We start from the raw sequence: 22241 nt of genomic DNA, 5'->3' as shown, positions 1-22241 counted from the left end.
CTGTCCTACTGCCACGCTACAAGAGGAGGACCCGGAGCAGGTAACACCACTTGCCCGCAGGCTCTTCCTGATCCACCTTCTTGATCCAGCCCCCACCGCACAGAGCTGCAGACCCCGCGTCCCCGTCCGCCCCTCCGGGAAGGCGGTGACCCAGCGGGAGCCATGCCCTCGGGCAGCCCTACCCTGGCACGTGACAGAGTCCACTCCCAGGATCTGGTCCTCGGCACAAGCACACTGACGGCCCCGGGGGGTGGCCAGGCACAAGCTGCTGCAGCCTCCGTTGTTCACGCGGCACTTGTTGGAGCCCACTGCGGAGGCAAGGCTGGGGTGAGCAGCTGCCTGGGCCAGCAGAAAGGGACTTCATTCGGGTGACTCTGCTGACCCAGATCCCCAGGACCCCCCACGGCTGGAACCCAGCTGGACACCCCAATTCATCTGGCCACACAAGGCACTGGGGACCCTCACGGGATGCAAAGCCTGGCTGAGCCAGACAGGAAGCCTGGGAGGGAGTGAGGGAAGAAGGAGGAGAGGAAAGGAGGGAAGGGCATGAGAAGAGCAACCACAGTGTTTATAGAAAGATGGGGTGCCAGGGACATGACCAAGAGGAAGCAAAAAGAGGTGGGAGGCGATTTGGATGGGGCACTTCCTCAGGCCCTGTTCCAGTCCCATTCCTCTTCCAGACCCCTTGTTCACCGCAGGGCCCCACGGAGCCAGGCAGAGGCGGCTCCAGCACCTTGCTGCTGCTGCGCATCGTACATCCGGATCTCAAAGATGGGTGGGCGCTCGTTCCGGAGCAGGCTGACCACTTTGGAGGCCTGGTCCAGCCGGTAGATGCTGCCGCTGCGGTACTCGGTCCAGAAGAGGAAGTTGCTGTAGTGGCACAGCCCAAAGGCGTGGTTCAGCTCAGGTCCCTCGTACACGATCTGCATGTGCAGGGTGGCAGAGGCTTGTTGTCAGCTGGTAGGGTGCTTGGAGCAGCCCCGCAGGGTGGGACAGAGGGGACGGGGCAGAGAAAGGGCAGAGGACGGGACAGGCAGCAGGCGAGCACGGCTGAATGCAGCCAGCCTCCTGCTGAGCAGACCCGCAGCTAGCACAGCCAGATGAGGCTGGACTGCCCACATCCCCTGCCCCAAGGAAATGAGCGATCAGAAGCCTGTGGGGCCTCCACTTGCCTTCCGCTCAGTGCCATTGAGGTAGACCATCTCGATGCGGTCGTAGAAAGCATCCACCCAGTAGAGGATCTTGGCTGGGATGTCCAGGCTGAGCCCGTTGGGCCACAGGACAGTCTTGGAGGTGATAAAGATGTTACGGTTGGAACCGTCCATCCAGGCTCTCTCTATCTTGCCCCTCTTGCTGTCCTTGGGATCCTCCTCCCAGTCTGTCCAGTACATCCACCTGCAACAGACGCTAAGCTGTCACTGATGCCAGAGACCTCTCCCACGCTTACGGCCACGCAGACCCCAGCCCAACACAGCAGCTCAAATGCCTCCCACCCACAGCAATGCTGCTGCTACTGGCAGCACACCAGAGGAGACCCGGTTGTGAAAGAGATGGCAAGAGAAGGGATGGGAGATGGGGAAGAAGGAATGGGGCAGCTGGGGGAGGTGGGGAAGCAGGAAAGTTCCTGGTCCCCTGCAGCCAGAGCAGCCTCTGGGCTGGAGGAGCTGTTGCCATCACTGCTCCAGGAGCTCCTGCCCTGCGTGGTCCCGTTGTCACAGCTTGGGAGCAACCACAAGCGCCCATGGGCTCAGGGACACACCGTGAGTACGCAGAGCTGCAGATCCAGGGGGGTCCTCCCCACCATGGCCATGTGCCCCCTGCAAGCCCTGCCTGCCCACGCACCCATTCAGGGGGTCCACCACGATCGCTCGGGGGTGCGTCATCTTCCCCTCTATCAGCGTCTTCCGTGTCTGGGCGGCCTTCTCCAGCCGAGCCACGCTGATGGTCTTCTTGGGGCCATCGTCAGTCCAGTACAGGTTGTTCCCCATCCAGTCCACAGCGATCCCTTCCACATTGTGGATGCCTTTGGAGAAAAGCAGGAGCATGAGTTAGGCAACAGCAGGAAGACGAGGAGTGGAAGCGATGGCCCCATAAAATGAACGGTGCACTCGTCACCGCCCGACTCCAGCTCAGCCCAACAGGGGACAACACAGCCCCCTGCCCAGGACACGCAGCTCCTCCAGAGGTGCTGGAGCCAAGGGAACTGGGCTGAGGAAAGATGAATTCAGGAGCATCCTTGGTCTGTTTGCCGATAAAGGAATTCATTGGGCAAAGTGGGAGAGATCAGCCACCTTGTAGCCCCAGGGACCTGGGCTGAGGATCCTCCACCCCTTCCTCGTCTTTGCCTTGGAAAGGGTGAGGGTGGGTCTGGGGGCAGGGGATGTCTGTGCCTGGCATGAGCCACAGCCCAGGAGTCCCTCACCCGCTGCTGCTGGGGCCCGTGCTCTCAATATCAGCCTGCAGACAAACCCAAACAGCTCCAAACCTTAGTTTTAAGGCTCAAATACGCAAGGAAGCAGACAAAAGCACTGCCGTCGTGTGAGAAGACGCACTAATGGCAGCTGCTGCCAGCTCCCAGAGCCTGGCCACACACCGATGAGGGCGCAGGCTGCACCCCTCGGCCACGCACCGTCCTTCAGGATGGTTTCTCGCTCCGTGCCATCGATCTTCTGGCGCCCGATGAGGTAGCTGGTGGTGTCGGCAAAATAGATGAAACCGGTCTCAGCATGGAAGTCCAGCGCTCGGGGGTTCATGAGGTTCTCGATGGGGATCATGTGCTCATCCGGCACCTTGGCCCCCATGTCCATCCCGCGGATGATGCCGGGACGTCCCTTCCCGTACACCAGGAACAACTCGTGCTCGGGCTCTGCAGAGAGAAGGGGGCAGCACCATTGCCACCAGCCCTACCTGGCAGGGCAGGGGCTGATGCAGACCTGCAACAGCGCAGGGGCGAGCAGCCAGGGGGGAAGGAATCAAAAAGCTCTGCTTGCTCCGGGCCCTGCGTGCTCCCTGCCCAGCCGGTCCCTCCCTCGAGCAGCGCGGGGCAGCCGCTCACCCTCCTCTCCCCCTTCCTTCGCGGCTCTCCGGCACAGGGCAGGACTCACTTTTGCAGGACTTCCCGTCACTACCCAGGCTGAACCCAGAGCGGCACCGGCAGGTGCGAGTCTTGTGGCTGTTCCCCAGCAGGCAGATATCCGAGCAGCCCCCTGGCTTGCCGAACTGGTCTGGCTCGCAGGCATGGCTCCTCACTATATTGAGAGAGAGCAGGGGATGGGTTCAGGGGTGCATTTACTGTCTCCGGAGACCATCAAAGCAGCACAAGGACAGCCTTGTCCTTGTCTGGTGGCTCTGGGCTTGGGGAGCCCCCTCACAGCCAGGAGCCAAGCATGGCACGGGGCAGAGATAGGAAGGGGCCTGCCCCAGAACTTGGATCAGGGAGGAGCAGAAAGCAGCACCCCGTGTCCCAGATTACTGCTGTAACTGCTGGGCCACGCTGCCTCTGTGCTGCCCCTGCAAGCATCGAGCCCTCCAGCTGCAGGGGCTGCTGGTGGGACACGTCCCCGTGGGGCCCCATGGCCAGAGACAGCACGCGCCTGGCCCAGAACCTCCCAAAGCACGCCCATTCCCCGTGCAGAAATCTCCTGATTAGTTTTATATTCTGGAAAATGCCAAGCAGGCTGCAGACACTAAGAGGATTTTAAACATGTAAATTGATTTAACTGCAGGAAGGTGCTGGGGGTGGAGCAGACAAACGGGGAAGGATGTGGGCAGGGGAGGGGGTGATGTCCGCAGCACCGAAGCCTTTTAACTCTCCTGCAATCTCCTGGTGTCCAGGAGCACAAAGCCCCATCAAAGGGTGAATGCAGCAGCGGGGACAGAAAGCACGCAGCACTGGAGAAGGCAGCCATTAATATTTCAAGATGCTGCATCTGCTCCCATTTCCCTTTGCTCTCTAGCGAGACGTGATCGATCAATCACACCGCGCCGCCCGGCTGGCCCTTGGGGACAGCTGTCGTTTCTAGCTCGGGGAGGAGACGGTGGTGGCGGGGGGCACCCCAGGGTGGGCGGCAGCCCAAAGGCACCCACCCCAGCGCTGCTGCCTGCGGAGCAGGAGCCCCAGGCTCTGCCCTCGCCCAGGAGGCTGCTGTTTGCAGCAGCTTCGCACGTCTCCGCAGACCACAGCCATGCCTGGCAGCCGCTGCCTCCACCCCTGCGCAGCTGCTGATTGTGAGCTCCCTGTCCCCATCCTGGTGCGCCGCAGCCCGTCCGGCGCTCTGCCCATGCAGGCAGCTCCAGCAGCCTCCCCAGCAGTGCCAGAGCCCAGCCCAGCCTGCAGGGCTGATGCAGCCCCTGAGCCCGGGTTCCCAGGAAGGTGCAAGCCTGGAGGAAGAGCCGCCCCGCCAACCTGTGCGGCAAGGAAATGCGGTCAAGTGAATGAGGCACAAGTGAGAGCGCAGCTCCCGGGCTCCCCTCAGATGTGGGAAGGGGACGGGCTTACAGCGGGTTGCGAGCCAGGACACCTGCTCTGCGGCAAGGTTTTGCTCCTGGAGAGGGCAGCAGGAAGAGCAGGGGCTGCTCCGAGCCAGCCCCTCTCCACCCTGCTGTCTCCCCTACGCAGCGAGGTGTGGGCTGCTCGCTCTTGTGGAGCAGCGGCACCCTTAAGGGCCAGGTGTCTCCAGGGTTCACAGCTGGGGATTTTGATCCAGCATGGGCACGGGAGCTGGACATCAAGCTAACTGGGCGCAGCAGAAGTGAGGTCTCTAGCTTGGGCAAGTGAATCTGGCCCATAGGAAATTCAGGAGGTGCAGCTTGTCCCCAGAACCCCAGAACACCCCCACAGCCTCACACCAGCCCCCAGCACAGCAGCTACACACGGAGGCAGCGCTGTGCCATGGAAAACTGCTCCAACGCAGCCACCGCTGACACCTGAACACCCCTTCTGCCCAGGGAGAGGGATGGTGACCCCACTTGTTGTACCAGACGGGCCACAGTTCAACCAGGGGCCTCTGCATCCCTTTCCTCCCCCTTTGGTGCCTTTCAGGGTCCAAGAAGCTGCTTTGCCCAGGTCAGGGCTCCCACCTGTGGGCTGCCGCCGCTGGTGGTAGATGTGCAGCGCTCCTCCCTTGTCCACCCTCGTCACCACCTGGTACTCGGTGCTGTTGAAGCGGTTGACCCGGATGACGCTGGTTTTCTGCTGGGCGTTGGCGTTGTCTGAGTTGGTGGCATAGAGGTAGTTCTCAAAGACGGTCAGCCCGTAGAGGTGTTCGATCTGGAAGGCACCATGCAGACACCCATGAGGAATTTAGGAGACGCAAGAACCTGGCTCCAAGGTATGTGAAGCCCCTGAATTCCTGCCCTATGGCTCTCACCCCCTGCCGCCTTTAGGGCAGGGGATGGGGCTTGGCAGTCAGGTGCAGGGCCTGCTGCTCACGGCTTTTATTTGCTGAAACGAGCAAGCAAAGCTCGTTAACCACTGCTCCCGGCAGGCTAAGCTCAGGTGTCCCTCCAGCATGCTCTGCAATAAAGGCCCCGGTCCCAACCTGCCTCTGGCCCCACTCACCAGGATGCCCTGGATGATGGTATGTCTGTTCTTGCCTTCGTAGTCCACCACCTCGATGTAGTCCAGGTAGGCATCAGCCCAGTATACGAGCCGGTTCACCAAGTCCAAGGTGATGCCGTGGGGGAAGACGATCTTGCTGTCCACCAGCTTGGTGCGGTTCTGCCCGTCCATGTCGCAGCGCTCCACCTTGGGGATCTGCCCGTAGTCCGTGAAGAACACCTTGCTGCGTGAGGAAGGCAGAGAGGGGAGCTCAGAGCCTGGATGCCACCTCCAGTCCAGAGAAAGAGAGGATGCAGACATGCAGACGTGGGCTTGCGTTTGAACATAGGTTTGCACGCTCACGGGACTGTGCACACAGGCTCCCAGCCATCCACACGTGCAAGCACGCCTCCCCGAGCACGTGTGCCATCCACAGCTGCACCTTTGTGTTCATGCAGGCACTTTCGGGCACAGGCAAGCACTGGGGCAATGCGGGCGAGCCTGTGCCTGGCTCAGCAGACACCGAGCACCCCTCACATGGCTGCTGCCAGCAGCTGAAGGGCGAGAGCGCTGCCAGGCGTGGCAGCCCTGGGAGCTCTGAGGAGCTGCAGCAACCCGGGCAGAGATGCTGAGACAGGCAGCCGGCGCTTGAACTGAGACCTGCTGGTGTCACCAGGAAGAGGTCCAGGGCCCTCCACCAGCTGACGTGTTAAAACACAACCCAGCTCATCTACTTGGGCGTCGTGCACCCGAGAGCTGCATTTCAGCAGCTGCCATGCACACCCTGAGCCTCTCCAGTGATTCGGCATCGCAGCCTCCCCATGCAGGAGATTTTGCAAAGGCAGCTGCGGGACTGGTGCTCCCTGACTGCAGCACCCCGCATAAAGAGACCCAAGGGAGCCGCTCAGTCCAGGCAAGCATCTGACACAGCTCGGTGCCCGAAAGCCAGGAACAGCTGTGATCACTCAGCCACAAGCTGGAAGCGGTGGCTTGTCCTGAGCCTGGCCACCGGGCACTTCCCTACCAGGAATGTCCCGTTGGAGCGCACGCTGCCAAGCCTGCTGCCCTGGGCAGGTGGAGCAGGACGGTGCCCTGCAGAGGGGCTTCCAGACGCAGGCACGGTGACAGGAGATGCCACCAGCCCCAGAGGCGAGGACAACACACTTGCTCACCAAGGACAGTTAATTACAAGACTCAGGTTAGACGCTGACATCCCCCAGTGCTGCTCCGGTCCAGCACTGTCCCCTGTGCAGTGTCAGCCGAGCAGACAGGCTTGGGCTGCTCTGACCCCCTTCTAAGGACTAAACCCTCTCCAAATCTAGCTGCTACTAGTGGGCTGCTTAAAACTGCTGTCACATCCATCCTACAGCACATGGCCCTGATCTCAGCCAAGGGAGAGAAAATGCTGAATTCAGGCAGAGCGGAAGCTCAGAGGGACCCTCATGGGGGTGAGCTGCTTCTTCAGCGGCATCTCTGCTGCCCACCGGACAGCTTGGGAGCTGGTCCCCCCCAGCTTGCTCCACCTCTGCAGGGCTGCAGCAACACCGACCCTCCCAGCCGGCAAGCAGCTCTTACCCCATCGCTGGGTCTAGCGCTATCCCTTTGGGGTTGTACAGCTCCAGGTCCAGCAGCGTGACACAAGTGACTCCGTTCTTGTTGCAGACAAAGATCCTGTCATCGATGTCATCCACAAAGTAGAAGTTGCCCGTGAGCCAGTCGATAGCCATCTGCTCCACATCTGGGCCATGGGAGAAGAGAGGCAAAGAGAGGTTAGGGAGGCAGGGAGGGAGACGAAGCCCAGGGAGGAGTCCTAGCAGGTTCCCTGACCACCCCCCAGCCCACCAGGCACCTCAAGCATGGATATAGCTGAGAAGTGAGTACACGTGAGCCATGAAGAAGCTGTGAGCTGCAGCACACCAAGGCCCTGGCCCTACTCACCCTGCATGGCAGCAGCAGAGCCGAGAGCAGCCCCCTCAGGCTTGCTGTTGCCCAGGCTGTGCCCACTGGCCCAGGTTGCACCTGGTAGGGGAAGGGTCTGCTTCACCGTGAAGCCTTGGATCAGTGTGGCAACCCGTCCCCTCCTCTGCACCCGCTGTCCGTCCTGAGGACCTGCCACCACTGGGCAGCGCTGCCGCTGCCAGCGTCTGCGCCACCGGCGATGCAGCACGTGGCTGCGCAGGGATCCCCACAGGAATGCCGGCCAGGCAGCAGGGAAAGGTCCTCCCGAGGATGAAGGCAGCAGAAGCTGGTTCCTGGAGAAGCAACTAGCACAGCAGGAAGAAGAGCACAAACTGCAGCGTCGAGACCAGGAGCAGCAGCAGGCAGGGCCCTGCTCAGGCGAGGAGCAGGCAGCGGTAATCCGGCGTTGCAAAGACGCCCCGAGCCCTGAAGAAGGTGAGCGACGGCATCTGGCACGCCAAGCTTAAGTATTTAATTAAACCAGCAAAAGCCTGTTAAATCGGATAAACCTGATGCACCCAAATTCTTTGCCTGTAAGCAGGGTGCTGCTGCGTGCTGCCCGGCTCCCCTTCCCTGCTGGCCCTGGCCCACGGACAGGGCGAGGGCTGCAGCTCCCGGGTACTCTGGGGAAAGTGGGGGCTTTGTCCCCCAGTGCTTTTGGCTGGAGAGGACCCCGGGGCCGCTCACCCCGACCACCGACACCGTGCTGCTGTCCCCGGCCACCTGCAAGGCGGAGCAGGGCCAGGGCTGAGGTGTCCACGGCCCCGCGCCACGACTGCCCCGCGGCGCTGGGACGCAGACAGCCCCAGAGGAGCAGAGCCAGACACTGCTGAATTATTAACTAGTGCAGAAGCTCCAGAGCGCACAGGGAGGGAAAACATGAATCAAGCCAGGACGTTTTGCAATGCCCCCAACTCCCCCTGCTTGCAGGATTCAGCCTGATTACATCAAGCCCATCCCTGCTTTAGCACCACGAGGCGCTGCCCAGCTGCTGACGAGCGCCGAGCTCATGAACACCCAGTGGTTTTGTGGGTGCCCTGTCAACACCAACCCCAAGTCCTGAGCTACCTGGGCCAGCTCCCACTGCTGCACACCCCATTCAGCTCTTCAGGCCAAGCCCTGGCCCTGGGGACAGGGATGTCTCTCTGGCAATCACGCACCCCAGGCCAGGGCTGCGCACTGATGACTGACCGGAAAGGTGAGGCTCGCCGCGTCCCGCCGCTATCACCCAGCCTGATTTATCTCATAAAAATAAGTGGAAACAGTCAGGGCTCAGGAATTAGCACCGAAGCAGCTACGCCAAAGGCACACGGAGAGCCCAATATGCAGCGAGTGATGAGCGGTGCCGGGGTGGAGGTGATTCCCCCCGGGGCCACAGGGAGCGCAGGGCAGTGGGAGCTGCTGCCCCAAGGGCTGGAGCTGGGCTGGGGGCATGGTGCGGGGTGGGCAAGGGCCGCATTCTGCCCCCCGGCTGTCGGGGAGGCTGAGCCTGGCCCCCCTCGTCTTCCCCACGCCAACCGGCCCCCGCCTCCTCCACCCCCAGCCCTGATTCACCGGCCTCTGATGAGAGGAGGGGGCGGCAGCAACGCGCACGCAGCGCTGCCAGGGCCAGGAACGCTTCACCGAAGGGACTCGCAAAAATTCCCCAAAAATCAGCTGCTGGCTGGAGCTCGTGCAGCGCTGAGTCAGAGTCACAGGACGGCCGGGGGGGAGCGGTGAGGACCCTGTGGGACAGCGCAGTCCTGGCCCCATCCCCAGCACCTGCGGGCACCCAGCCCGGCCCACCAGGCCCACCAGAAGCCCTCCTCGCTCAGGTTCTCCCGGGGGCTGGCTTCGTGGGTCGTTCGATGGCAAATCCTTCCAGCAACGGGGATTTGGCCTCTCCTCGCCACCCTCCTCCCCCCGAGCCAGGAGCTGCCGTCTGGCAGAACCCAGCGCACTCAGACCCCGTTTTTGTTTTCCTTCCAGGAGAATGGGGCTGCTGCCACCTCACCGAGCGCTCCCAGCTGAGCTCGAGCTCGTCTCCAGCTCCTCCAGCTGGGAGGAAGCTCACAAGCATGGCATCCAAAGGCCGAACACAACTCAGAAGGGAAAACGGCCAGAACCAGCTGCAGATCGCAAACCGCTCGTTCCTCAGGGCCCGCAGCCCCTTTCACGTTCCCGGGACGCTCTGGCAATGCCTGTCCCCATCACGGCTGCCACCTGGGACCCCGGGGACCAAGGGGACACCGGGAGCAGCAATGCCTGGCTCCAGCACAGAGCTGCCGGCCCGGCGGGGGGGGGTCCTTGCTTGGAGCTGGGCATCGCTGGGGCGGGCAGCGGGGCCGGGCCACGGGCTCGGAGCTGGAGGTGACGCAAGCACTTGCTCTTCTCCCAGGCTGTATTTTTGCAGCTGGAAAGCATTACGCTCCTCAAAGGCTTTTGTTTTTCAAATTGCTCCCTCTCCCTGCTCTCTATCCCTCCCTCCCTTCCTCCCCGCCCCCCCCCCCCCCCCCTTGCAGGAATCAGTTGTTGTTGTTGTTATTATTATTATTATTATTATCATCATCAGTTCTTTCTTGTAGCCTCAGCCAAACCTGGTTTTCCTCTTGAACTTTCAGTGGAAGCGAATTTAGCTAACGTAAATTTTTACCCCCCAGCATTAACGTGCAGAGAACTCTCCCCAGTTCACTACAGCTTGGGGAGGGGGGCTGAGAAGGTCGGGGCTTTCTCCTCACCCCAGCCATCCCCTGCCGGACAGGGGGGACCAGGAGGTGCCCCAGCCAAAGCCCTCTCAGTGACCCAGCTCAGGGACCACGGGAGGAACAAGGAGGGGGCAGCCCCCAGTGTCCCCTCCTGCCTGCAGCTCCCAGCGGTGGAGGGATGCTGCCTACGAGGGCATCTCCCGGCCCCCAGCTGAGACTCAAGTCTCCCTCCTTGCTCAATCGGCGCTGGGTGTTGCAAACAATTGCAACATGCAAAAATCATTTGCTAAGATTTATTTATTTGCTAGCGTTTGAAAAGGAGCTTGGGGGACAGAGAAGAAGGGACGTGAACTTTAAAGGCTTTTCCTGGAAGAAGCTAACTAACCTCATTAGGGCCGGATCGCTGCGGCCCATGCCAGCTGGCCCCACTCAGAAGCGCTGGCCACAAACGCGGCTGGTGCGGGGCCGGATGCCGAAGAGGGCTCTGCCCGTTGGGTTCCTTTTAGGGAGGAGGCACACAGAGGGAGGACAGAGGGAAGGCAGCCCCAAGAAGTTAGTCAGTGGCACATTGCTCAACGATGGTGGGCTGGCAACTTCAGCAAGCTCCAAAACCAACCCTGCGCAGATGTTTCCTGGTTTCACGCTGACCCTGACGAAGCACTTGCTGAAGTCCCTGCCACAAAATAATCTGCGTGGCACTGGACTCAGATTTGCCTTTTTTTCCTTCCCATGGTCAGTGGAAGAAGAAAGCTGAAGCAATCGCTGCAGCCCGCACGGCACAGGGGCACCGGCAGTGGCTCTTCACATTGGGCTGAAGGTCACTTCCAGCCCAGCCTCCTCCGACAGCGCGCTGAGACCCTGCTGCAGCATGAAGCCGCTCGGGAAGCGCGGCAGGAATACCTGACCTGCGCCCAAGGATGAGGCTGAAGGGCAACGCTGCTCCCAGCCAGGGAAGGGACATGCTGAAGAGGAGTTTTTAGGACTTCTGTCCTTGGCCCCACCAACCCTTACAAGTCTTCCCAGCAATACCCTTCTCTTGCCCCCGATCCCAACCTCATCCTGTGCTCAGTGGGGCTGGGAGCATCCTGTCCTGCACAAAGAGCTCCTTGGCGCACGCAGTTCACTGTCAGAGCAGCCATCCCAGGAGCTCCTGCCGGAGGCTCTCCCTTCCTTAACCCAAGCCCTGGAATATCTGATTTACCCCACAGCAAGTCAAGCACCGTAAGACTGTGGGTTTTTTGGGGAACTAGCTTTGCTGACCCAGCACATAACTTTCCTCTGCATGAATCAGTTGTTGTGCACTCTGCAAATACATCAATTATGGTCTGACACAAGGAGGAAGGAAACATGCAATCTTGTCTCAGACTAAAACATGGATTTCGACACAATTCTGGAACAGCTGCAATTAAGATGCGTGCAAGTCAGGCTCACCCTAACTCTTGCACTTTTAAGCGTGTAAGAGGCGAAGAGCTGCAGCGCTCTGGAAGAAATCCCACTCCTTGACTACTGCTAGAAGGGAGCACTCCCCACGGGGCAGCTGGAGCAGGACAGGGCAGGAATTGCTCAGGAAAGGTCCCAGCTCTGCTGGGGAGCTCTCCCTTGCCAGACTCCCCCTTTGGGGCAGCTGAAAGCATCGCCACCCTCCAACACAAGGTCAATCGTACAAGCCCCTCGCTCACCTTTCTGACGAGGTGCATTTTTACTTTACCCCAGCACACATCGAGGAGCTCAACCGAGTTCTGCTGCTGCTACTCGCATGTTGTTTTTAGGTCCAAATTCATCTCCTGAAAACAATCTACGTATTTTGCTTTCAATGCTTTGGTGGTACGGACTGTCCCTCCAAAGGAAAACCAGACGAGTTCAGCTATGGCTGCGGTGACCAGAGCAGCCTGCAGTGGGGACAGGAGTCGCACCCGGGATGCCCGAGCAGCCCAGGAGATGGGACGGGGCTGCCTCCAGCACCCAGCTGTGCCACCGCACACAGGGAGCCCCCGGCACGCGGCTGCCGAGGAAAAAGCTTGGAAAAGTCGCCAAATGTTTCAGTTCAAAAATGCCTCCAGAAGAGGAACGAAGGCTCGTCAGGAATGCAGTCCCTGGGGCTCCTCAAATACATTGGTTTCCTACTTTCTTTTTTATAGGGAATGATCCGTTTGATACATTTACATAATACCATAATCTGAAGGAATTTCTGTCTCTTCCCTCCACACACATCCTCTGCCCCGGAGAACAAGACGCTCTCTGTAATGGCAAACTGCTCTGTGGATAAACACTGCTCCTGGGGACAATTTTCCTTAATTAAAGTGTGCTAACAGGACAGGCACAAAGACAAACTCTGGCCCCTCAGGGCACCCGCCTCCCCCGGCCAGCAGGGATGGGGATGGCTGGGTCCCACAGCGCATCCCCAGAGGGCTGGGGTCCCTCCACGCCCCTGCCAATGCCGGGCAGCTGATTTTTGGCCTGGGGTCAGCTAAACCCCCCCTGGGCTGCAGGGTCTGGCTCAGCCCCTGCAGCGGAAGCTGCCATCGGCTGCCAGCCTGCGAGCGAGGAGGAGGCGCTGCGGACGGGCCAGACACTGGTGGGTACAGCCAGCACCATCACGTCAGCCTGGTCTCCTTAGAAAACCAAGCTAAAAAAAATAAATATATTTAAAAAAAAAAAAAAACTCCGTTAAGCTGTTTAGCTCAGAGGAGAAACTGCTGGGTGGGAGCCTGTGGCCCACGTCCAGGATGTCTGACTCGGCGTGCATAGGGATGCTTGCGGCCTCCATGCATGCGCCGCGTGCCTGTGAGAGCCTCGCGCTCCCCGCGAGCTGCACTGCCCCCCCCGGGGGTGGCGGCCCCCTCCTGCCCCCTGCCCAGCCCCCTCCGTTGCCTTCCCCAGCTCCAGGGCTCTTCCCCAGACCCCAGCCTGCTCCCCCCTTTCCCACCTGCAGCACTGGAGGTGGGAAGAGCAAGAACAGAGCTGGGGCAAGCTCTGTCTCAGCTGCAGAGGACAGCCAAGGGACTTTAATTACTGTTCCTTAATGAGGCAATTCCACCAACAAAAGCATTCAGCAGAGGCCGGTCGAGGGACAGGCTGCTCGGCCTGCTTGTGGGTGCAAGGAGAGGGCAGTGAGAACCCGCGGGAGCTTTATCGGGGTGCTTTGGGGAGGGCAAGGGGACAAGGGATGAGAAAGCTGAGACAAGGACGGCTGCAGGCAGGGGCGGTCCCAGCAGAGCGCGGCCGCGGTGGGGTGAGCTGCGAGAGGCGGCGGCAGCACAGGACGGACGGACGTTTGCAGGAATAAACGTGCTCCCTGCCACTTCGACTCAAACACGTCTCCGTGCACAAGAGGATCCCAATTAATGGGGGAATTAGTTTTGCCCTTTAATCTTCAGTAACGTGGAAACAGGGCTCGGCCCGTGCTGAGCAGCACCTTGCTGCTGCCGGAGGGGGACGGGAGGGCAGCGGCAGCCGCATGGGGAGTGGGGAGGGACGGGACCAGGGTGGGCAGCTGCTGCCCCCAGCACGGTCAGACCCCGGCCCTTCTCCAGCACCAGCAGCTGTGCACGATGCGCACAGGAGGCGGCACAGGCTGGGGCCTTCCTCCCGCAGCTGCCCCGCACGAGGCTTTGACAGCCACATAACAAGGCAGTGCCCCTCGAGACCGGGCTCTTGCGTAACCTGAAGCACTTTTGCTTCCTCTTCCTCCTCCCCTTTTTTTTCTTTCTTTTTTTTTTCTTTTTTTTTTTTTCCCTTTGCATAATGAAAACTTAATGCGGCCCGTTTAACCAGAACTCACAGCAGGCTCGCCGCCAGGAAAAGGACCTCACTTGGCAGAGCACACGGACACTGCCCGAGGATGGGGGGAGCGCAGGGAGCCCCTCTCCACAGCTCCACTAGGAAGAGAGCCAGCAGCAGAGCCCAACCCCCCCCCCGAACTGTCCCCTGCATCCCCCCATGGTGCCACCGTGGCACGGGGCTGTTGCCCACAGCCCTCAGGGACCCAGCACAGCCAAAGATCCGCCCCTTCCCCAGAGCGGGGGCACGCTGAACCCCTCTGCTGGGGGCTCTGCCGGCAGCCCCGTACTGCCCCCAGCCCCACGCTGCCTCCAGGCATCGCCGAGGCCCTGCTCAGCCCTCTTCAAGCCTCTGTCCCTGTCTCTCACGCAGGAAGCACAAAGAGGAATTGAACCCCAAAGAGCAGAGTCCTGCTCGGCCCCAGGGAGCAATCGATGCCTCTGCAGGTCAGCAGCCCAGCCCCTCGCAGCAACCCCACCGCGGGGAACCCGTCTCCCCCAGCAGGGCTCATTGGCCCCCCAGCTCCAGCACCCTGCCCGCCCCACGTCTGCATCCACGCTGAACAAAGCCACGCAGGCACCGGGCAAAGGGGCTGCCTGAAACCACCGCAGCCTTCATCTCCCCCCAGCACAAAGAGCCGATGAGTGGGTGCGAGCACCCCGGCCCGAGAACCCGCATCAGGTGAAGCAGGAGGAGGTGATCACGTCCCTGGCTCTCGTGAGTTGCTGCTATGAGAGCAGTCATCAACAGTTAAAAAGCAAGCAAGCAAGAAAGGAATCAGCAGATGAAATTACCAATCATCCCTCTTTCTTGCCAAAGAAGTTCACATCAGAGCCTCTTTCTTGGCTAGAACGAGGCAGCAAGGAAGAAAAATAGCTTTCCATGCAAAGTGGGGAAAGAAACGTACTTGGATTTCTCTGTAGACCAACATCTCCCTGAAATCAATTTGTCCCAAACCCTACAGCTTTTCTGCTTATTGGCAACAGAACAGGTCATTACGAGTAACAGGGCTGAAATGGAGTCAATGAAAACAACCTCCTAGACATGCTTGTTTAGATAGATGCTGCCCAGGAAGGTATTTTAATAATGGCCAGATTGTTATCATTTAAGGTTTATAATGCACTCGGGATCAAATGTCCCACTATTTCAAACCCCTTCCTGGGGGCTTGTTTTATAAAAGACAAAGAAAACAACAAACCTTAAAACAAGAAATAATAAATCAAGAAAAGGCTCCGCAGCCTTTTCCCAGCAACCCTGGCCGCGTCCCGCCAGGCAGCCGACATTCCTGGATGCCAGCCCGCAGACCCCACCGGCGCAGCCGCAGGCACGGCTGGCGTGGACCCATCCCGGCTTCCGCGGGGACGCCGGCAAAGCTGCTGCCACCTCCCCTGCAACTCCGAGGGGAGCAAGGCTCAGATACCTCCAGCTCCAGAGCCACAAATGAGCTGTACTGGCACCAGGGATCTCACAGCACAATAAATGCATTCAGGGCAAGGAACCCTGGCACTGTGGAGCTACCGGTACCATGCAAAAACTCAGGAGTTGTTTGAGAAGTGGGGAAAAAAAGAAAGGGAAAGAACAGGGGAGGGGGGAACCACCAGGAGATCCATTGAGAAACTCTGCTTTCGGTCTCCTGACACGTGTTTTCTAGTATTTTTCCATAGTAAATGCAACGAACTCTTCCCTTTCTTGAAAGCCGAGTATCACTTGATCGCGCCACTCTGGGAGCTGAGGCTTTAACGCGGCAATCGCAGCGCTCACAATAAAAGCCTGGGATGCTGAAAGGCTGGGTCAAGCTGCTGCCAATTAACGGCGTCCTTTACACACCCTGAAGGACTGCTCCTTGCAGCACCACGCGCCTCGATCCCCAGCTCGCTGCGGGGACAGATGTTGCCTTTCTCATTTCACCTGTAAAGAACCGAGGCACGAATCTGATTTAAGGTCGCCCCAACCTGACCACAAGCCCGAGCACACCGCTTCCCTCGTCCCTTTGGTGACCCCGCAGCGAGCCAGCCGAATGGCCAGCCCAGGAGGCCTGAAGGACTCAGGGACTCGTGCAAGCAGCTGCGAACGCACCGGGCACTTTCCAAAAAGCAGCCCCAGGATGGGAGCACGGGTGGCAGGAGCAGCAGTGAGGGGGGGTGGCAGGAGAGGTCCCACAGCAAACCTCCACGGGCCTCTGCAGCAGCAGAGGCTGGAGCGAGCAGTGGCCAGGGAAGGGGACGGCTGGAGCACAGCGCGGCTCACCGTGGCCAGCCTGCCGCTCACCCAGCGGGGGTTTAGCAACGTGAAAGCCTGAAAGCAGATTTTGTTTTGTTTTATTTTGCTTTGAAATTCCTTGGAAGGCCAACTCCAAACAAACGAGAACATTGTCTCAGGAAGCACGTGGAGGCTGAAATCTGGTTGAGAAAACGCACGGGACCAGCGGGTCCCCGGAGGGTCGGGGATTAGCTGCCAATCGAGGTGGGTCCGCAGGAGACCCGTGGCGCCCGAGCCTCTGCCGAGCATCGGCAGGGCAGCCAGGGAGGATAGGGCCTAACTGGGGTCAAGTCTTGCTCTGAAATGAACCCTACAAGCCTGCAGCCGCAGAGGAAACAGCCCCGTGTGGCCAGCAGGAACTGGGGACGAAGGCTGGGAGCGCCACAGAGCCCAGCGCCAGCGGCCAGACAGCAGGCGCAGCACCGGGGGCGCGGACGGTGGCAGGGAGCAGACCCATGCCCCAGCAAGGGGAACCCCCAAGCATAACAGGGCCAGGACAGGGCTGGAAGTACCGGTGGAAGGAACTGCCCCCAGGGCTCCCTGGGGACTGAGGGGGCTCCGCTGGGGAGCAGCCCCCTCACGGGGTCCCAGCTCCCCACAGCTCCGCTCCCAGCAGCCGGCTCAGCTCTGGGAAGGCCAGCAGTCCGAGCAGACACTGGGCCGACTGTCTCAGCAGCAGGGGAAAACCTCTGCAAGCTGCAGAGAGCAGCTCTTCCCCTGCACACACCAACACACACTCCTTTTTGTCCTTGAATGTGAGCATATATTTGGTGCCTGCCAGGATTTTCCCTGATTAGAAACAGGACTGGAATTTTCACACAGAGCGGAGGAGAGAGAGAAAGAGAGAAAGCGGAAAGGGAGGAAAGAAGAAACAAGTTCCCCTTTTTGCGATTCAGCATTGGCAGGAAGGACGAGGCCCTTCTCGCGCAGCTCAGAGAAGAGCTCATTTCCCAGTCTCAGCCCCGCGGTCCTACAGACCCAAGGGTGAGGGAGGACCAAGGGCAGGGGCTGCACGCGCCCAGGGGTGCTGACCGCAGACCCCGGCAGTCCCGCGGTGTCTGGATGCGAAGGTGCTGCCTTTGAACTGCCTGCAGAGAGGGGGGTGGGGAACAGAGCCAAATTCCTGCCGCGATAAGGGGGCATGCGTCCCCCACCCCTTCCCCACCGTGGGTTTTGCTGCTTTGCAACACAAGCCAGGGATCGCCTCCCACTTGCAGCGCAGCCTCCGGTGCCGGCACTGCCACTGAGCCCACGGCATCCTGCAGCTCCTGCACACGAGAGGTGCCCAGGGCTTCTGCCTGCCGCAGACAGCATGGACTGATGCAGAGAGAAATAACTCAGTTCCAAAATGAGTGTTTTTTTTGTTACTTTTTCTTTTTGCCTTCTCTTAGAGAAAGGGGTGGAAGACATCACCAGCCTCTGATTTTTAGCATGCTCCTGGAAGAGATGTGGGGGCAGGGAACAGGACGCCTCAAATCAGCTGAGAAAATCACTGCCTGTGAGAAACGTCCCCCGGGCAGCATGTCTTTGGGAACCAAGGGACAGCCACCATGAAAAAGTGCATCAATACTCAAGGCTTGTGATAGAAGAAAGGGTTTAGCAGTGCAAGGAACTGGGGAAAAGCAAAGCTTCAGCATTCAGTGGGTCTTGGCAAGCCCTGTTAATAGTATTCATTTAACACATCTCCCACAACACAAGTGACACTAATCTCTCCGCAGGAACGGAGAGGGGACAAAAAGACATGGAAGCACAGCTCCTATCAGAACTGGGCTGTGACATTTCACCATCCCAGACTTACCGGTGACAGCTGGGGGCTGCTAATTTTCAGCCCTTTAGCATCAGTCTTTCCCCATCAGATGCCAACTCAAGCCACATTAGCAGCAGGCACCAGGGTAGTCTGGCTCCTGCTGTTAGTAGATAAATGTCATAAAGCAGCAAATAAAGAGAGAAACCACTAATTGGATTGACAGGTCTCTTCAGTGTCCCAACAGGGAGAAGCAGGAGAGTAACATTATCTCCTCATCAGAACCCTCCAAAATCCAACCCAGGCTTGGGACCTGGGGCAGGGAGGATGGCCAACAGCTGTCTGAAAATCAGAGCCAACAAAATCGGCGCCAAACAGTTCAGCAACCGAAACCTGAGGTGGTTTCACACCTGCACACTGGAGGAGTGACCCTATTGCCATGTAACCCCACAGAGAGCCTCCGCAGCTTATGTGCAGGCACCCACCACACACCAGCAGCGGGGACAGCATGCAGGAGCTGCTGCCACCTTTCTTCCTGTGAAGGAGACTCTTTCCTTCATCCCGGGGCAAAATCAAGAGTTTTCCCATCCAGGCGAGCTGAATTCCCCTCTTCCTACTCTAAGCTGTAGCAACAGATCAGGAGGACAAGCAAAGCAAGGCACCTTTTCTTGTTCGGACTTGAACACGGTCTTCTTACGAGCTCCCTTCCCCTCTTGTCCATGATTAAAAGGCTGTCCTCAGAAGGTTAATAACCTCCTGGAGCCACAGCAGCCAGGACGACTGCCCCAAAGCCTGACCCCACTCAGGCACGGCAGAGGGGCAGCAGAGCAGGCGTTGAGGCTCTGGTCCTGCTCCGCTGCCTGCCCACCTCTTGGTCCAAGTTCCCTCTCCCTCCGCAGCTCCCTCAATTCGAGCACAATCCCAGCTCTCTTCTGCTGCCCACACCATTAACCTCCTGCAGTCCAAAGCCAAGCGAGAGCACCCCAGGGGCTTCAGGACGAGCCAGGGAGGCCGCTCGCTGTCAGGGATGGTGGGCCTGCCTTCCAGACACAACCTCTGCCCCAGCAGCATGGCTGGGGCACCCGGCTCACCCTTGCCAGATCACTAGATCAAGTCTGCAGGCAGCCGAGGGGCCACGGCAAGCCTTCATGCCGGTGATGTGCGCTCCTCCCTGGGGACCAGACCCAGATCATGCAGGGAGACTGCAGCAACCCAGACCGAGGCAATAAACTGGAGGACAGGGCCACAGTCGCCATCCCCTGTGCCCACGGTTCCTGGCCACCAGCCACAGCTGCAGGAAATGAAAACCCTAATGCCCCTGAAGAAACCCCACAGGACCCTCCTGTGAACCAAGGGGAGAGACCAAACTCAACTTGAGAAAGCCTTAAAAAAAGCAGAAGGAGCACACAAAAGCAGACCTCAAACCATTGGGGGGGAACAAAAAGCAAAGCTCAGCCCTGTCCTGCCTAATTTCAGGCTATCGCCTGTAAGAGCAAAGGGTGAGGCTGCTCCCTAAAAATACACACTGCCCTAAAAATACACAGCGCAAGCCTAAATGCACCGTGCCACGCACACCCTCCGTGCGGTGCAGCGGCTGGAACACGCTGAGCCCCAGCTCAGCCGGGGCCCAAGGGTGGCATGGGCCGGTCCCCAGCAGCCCCGTGCACCCCACAGTGCAGCCAGGATTTGGCCCCTTCTCCCCGTCCTGGCCGGGCCACCGTGACATTGCCGGGGGCAGAGGAACGCCCTCACCCATGGACCCGCCAGAAACTTCTGTTGGTTCGCAGAGATCCGTCCGTACATGTTCATTTAATTTGCTACGCTAGCTATTGCTCATCAGGTGAAAGCGCCCTCGTATCCACGAAGGATGGGGATCCTTATTGCATCAGGCAGCCGCTGTCTGAAAGCACTCCTGGTTTTAAGAGGTAAAATACAATGGGAGGATTACGCCAGGGAAGCCAAGGGCTGCAGAACCAGATGGTGATGCCCTGAAAATACCAAAATCCCACCCTAGCTGCCTCAGTCTGTGGTTTCAGAGGATGAAATCAGTGACAGGAAAACAGCGAGGGGCCATTTCCACATCCTGGCTGCACAGCCACGACACTCAACCACCTCCACAGCTTCTCTTCTGATCCCACCTGCCCTGCACCACGGCGCACACGAGGGCACACGAAGGAAGGGCCTGAGAAGACGGCAGCTTTCTGCCACAATCCCCACGGGGCTCTCAGGAGAGCAGACGCGGCACGCACCCACACAGTCCTCTCCCCTCCATTTTCTAGAGGGCCCGAGTCAAAGAGCACCGAAATCCCAGCAAGCAGCTTTCCTTCCCCTGCCTGACTGCTGAACTGGGACCAGCAAGCCCAAACAGGAGGCTGTGCTGTAACCATACTCATCACAGCCTGGGAGACACAAACAACACCAACCATCCACTACCGGCTGCCAGTGACTCACCCGGCTGCCTGACGGGTCGGGATTTGACACTTCTGGGTCGGGATTTTGGTCTCAATCCCTACCGAGGGACAGGAGACCGAAGCCCACTTTGGCAAGAACACAGGGCCAAAACCAAAAGAGGAAGCAGGGAGAACTGCTGGCCCCATCCCCTCTATGCAGGTATCACCTCCACTCCTCACCATATCATTTTTTGTTATATACTTGCACAAAGAAGCCCTGAGACTTGCTAGGAATAATAAGAGGGAAGGAAAAGGAAAGACGAAGGTAAAAGGAGAATAAAGAGGAGAAGTCTGTGCCAAAGCCCAGGTGCCTGGCCCTGCAGGAGGCTACCTCCCACTGAAACGCCCCCGCTTCGCGCACCTTGGGACACTCGGGGTCACAAGGAGTGGGAGCAAGCTTTGAAGGGGAACGGGCACTCACGGTGCAGGCTGAGGGAGATGTTGATGGAGCGCTCTTCCACAAAGCCCTTCAGGTTGGGGATCTTGGCACACTTGAGGATGGTCTGGGAGGCACTGTCGCCCACGTGCACCCAGCACACCGTGTCTTCGACGTAGTTGAAGTCCATGGCCGTGGTCTGCTTGGCACTGGTGGGGGTGATGTTGGGCACGGGGGCTCCGCTCAGGTAGGTGGCCAGGATGTTCTGGGAGTTGGCGATGAGCAGCACAGGAGGGCGGTCGACGGGCTCTGGAGAGGAGAAGGAGGGTCACGGCTGGGCACCACGGCTTGTGGCTGCAGCGCCACATCAAGCCGCACCTCGAGTACTGTGTTCAGTTTTGGGCCCCTCGCTACAAGAAGGACATGGAGGTGCTCAAGCATGTCCAGAGAAGGGCAACGAAGCTGGTGTGGGGTCTGGAGAACAAGTCTTACGAGGAGCAGCTGAGGGAGCTGGGGTTGTTTAGCCTGAAGAAGAGGAGGCTCAGGGGTGACCTTATCGCTCTCTACAGGTACCTTAAAGGAGGCTGTAGCGAGGTGGAGATTAGTCTATTCTCCCATGTGCCCGGTGATAGGACAAGGGGGAATGGACTAAAGTTGCGCCAGGGGAGGTTTAGGTTGGATATTAGGAAGAACTTCTTTACGGAAAGGGTTGTTAGGCATTGGAATGGGCTGCCCAGGGAAGTGGTGGAGTCACCATCCCTGCAGGTCTTTAAGAGACGTTTAGATGTAGAGCTTAGTGATATGGTTTAGTGGAGGACTTGTTAGTGTTAGGTCAGAGGTTGGACTCGGTGATTTTGGAGGTCTCTTCCAACCTAGATGATTCTGTGATCAGCACACAGCCCGGCCCTTCTGCTCCCACAGAAGCAGGGCTGTGGCACACAGCCCGACACGTACAAGAGGGAAGGTGGCGGCACAGGTTGCACTCAGAGAAGAGCAGCTTAAAGCAAAGAACTGGGGCAGGGGCACACCTACAGCAGGAGGCCATGCTTTTCAGAGCTGTCCAGAGACAACACACTTCTCTCATCCAGGATCTTACCATTCTTGGCTTTGCAGGATCTGTTATCAGGCTGCAAGAGGTATCCTTCAACACAGCTGCACGTGTAGGAACCCTCTGTGTTGGTGCAGGTCTGGCTGCAGGTCCCATAGACGGTGCACTCATCGAAGTCTGGAAAAGAAGACAAAAAAACAAGGTTTGGACCAGCATCTTTCCTTAGCTGCCTTGCAAGGGAAGGATACATTCTGCAAGGAAGTCCAGCAACATGCAGAAAGCAGAAGGACCATCACAATATCCTCCAGCAGAGTGCCTGGCAAACGTCACCTCCCAGCTTACTGCAGAAGCACCAGCAGACAAGAAGCAAAAGAAAAAGCCCTGCTTCACAGCAGGGCCTTG

At 59.0% G+C, this 22241-nt stretch overlaps 1 protein-coding gene across 1 annotated transcript in view; it reads right to left on the bottom strand.

The window, feature by feature from the left end:
• LRP1 (LDL receptor related protein 1) overlaps positions 1 to 22241 on the bottom strand; it is an 88710-nt gene that overhangs the window by 37417 nt on the left and 29052 nt on the right. Inside the window, exons 5-15 of the mRNA XM_035570226.2 lie at positions 21888 to 22016; positions 20837 to 21100; positions 7115 to 7277; positions 5561 to 5783; positions 5080 to 5269; positions 3105 to 3248; positions 2630 to 2866; positions 1843 to 2023; positions 1173 to 1395; positions 734 to 923; positions 183 to 308 (exon numbers count right to left, since the gene is read on the bottom strand). Of these exons, the coding sequence (XP_035426119.1) occupies positions 183 to 308; positions 734 to 923; positions 1173 to 1395; positions 1843 to 2023; positions 2630 to 2866; positions 3105 to 3248; positions 5080 to 5269; positions 5561 to 5783; positions 7115 to 7277; positions 20837 to 21100; positions 21888 to 22016 (2070 nt within the window). The remainder of the gene's footprint in view (positions 1 to 182; positions 309 to 733; positions 924 to 1172; positions 1396 to 1842; positions 2024 to 2629; positions 2867 to 3104; positions 3249 to 5079; positions 5270 to 5560; positions 5784 to 7114; positions 7278 to 20836; positions 21101 to 21887; positions 22017 to 22241) is intronic.

The sequence above is a fragment of the Cygnus atratus genome, chromosome 29, assembly GCF_013377495.2.
Source record: "Cygnus atratus isolate AKBS03 ecotype Queensland, Australia chromosome 29, CAtr_DNAZoo_HiC_assembly, whole genome shotgun sequence".
Taxonomy (NCBI): Eukaryota; Metazoa; Chordata; class Aves; order Anseriformes; family Anatidae; genus Cygnus; species Cygnus atratus.
The sequence above is the reverse complement of the archived record's forward strand: the minus strand, read 5'-3'. Positions and strand labels throughout refer to the sequence as shown.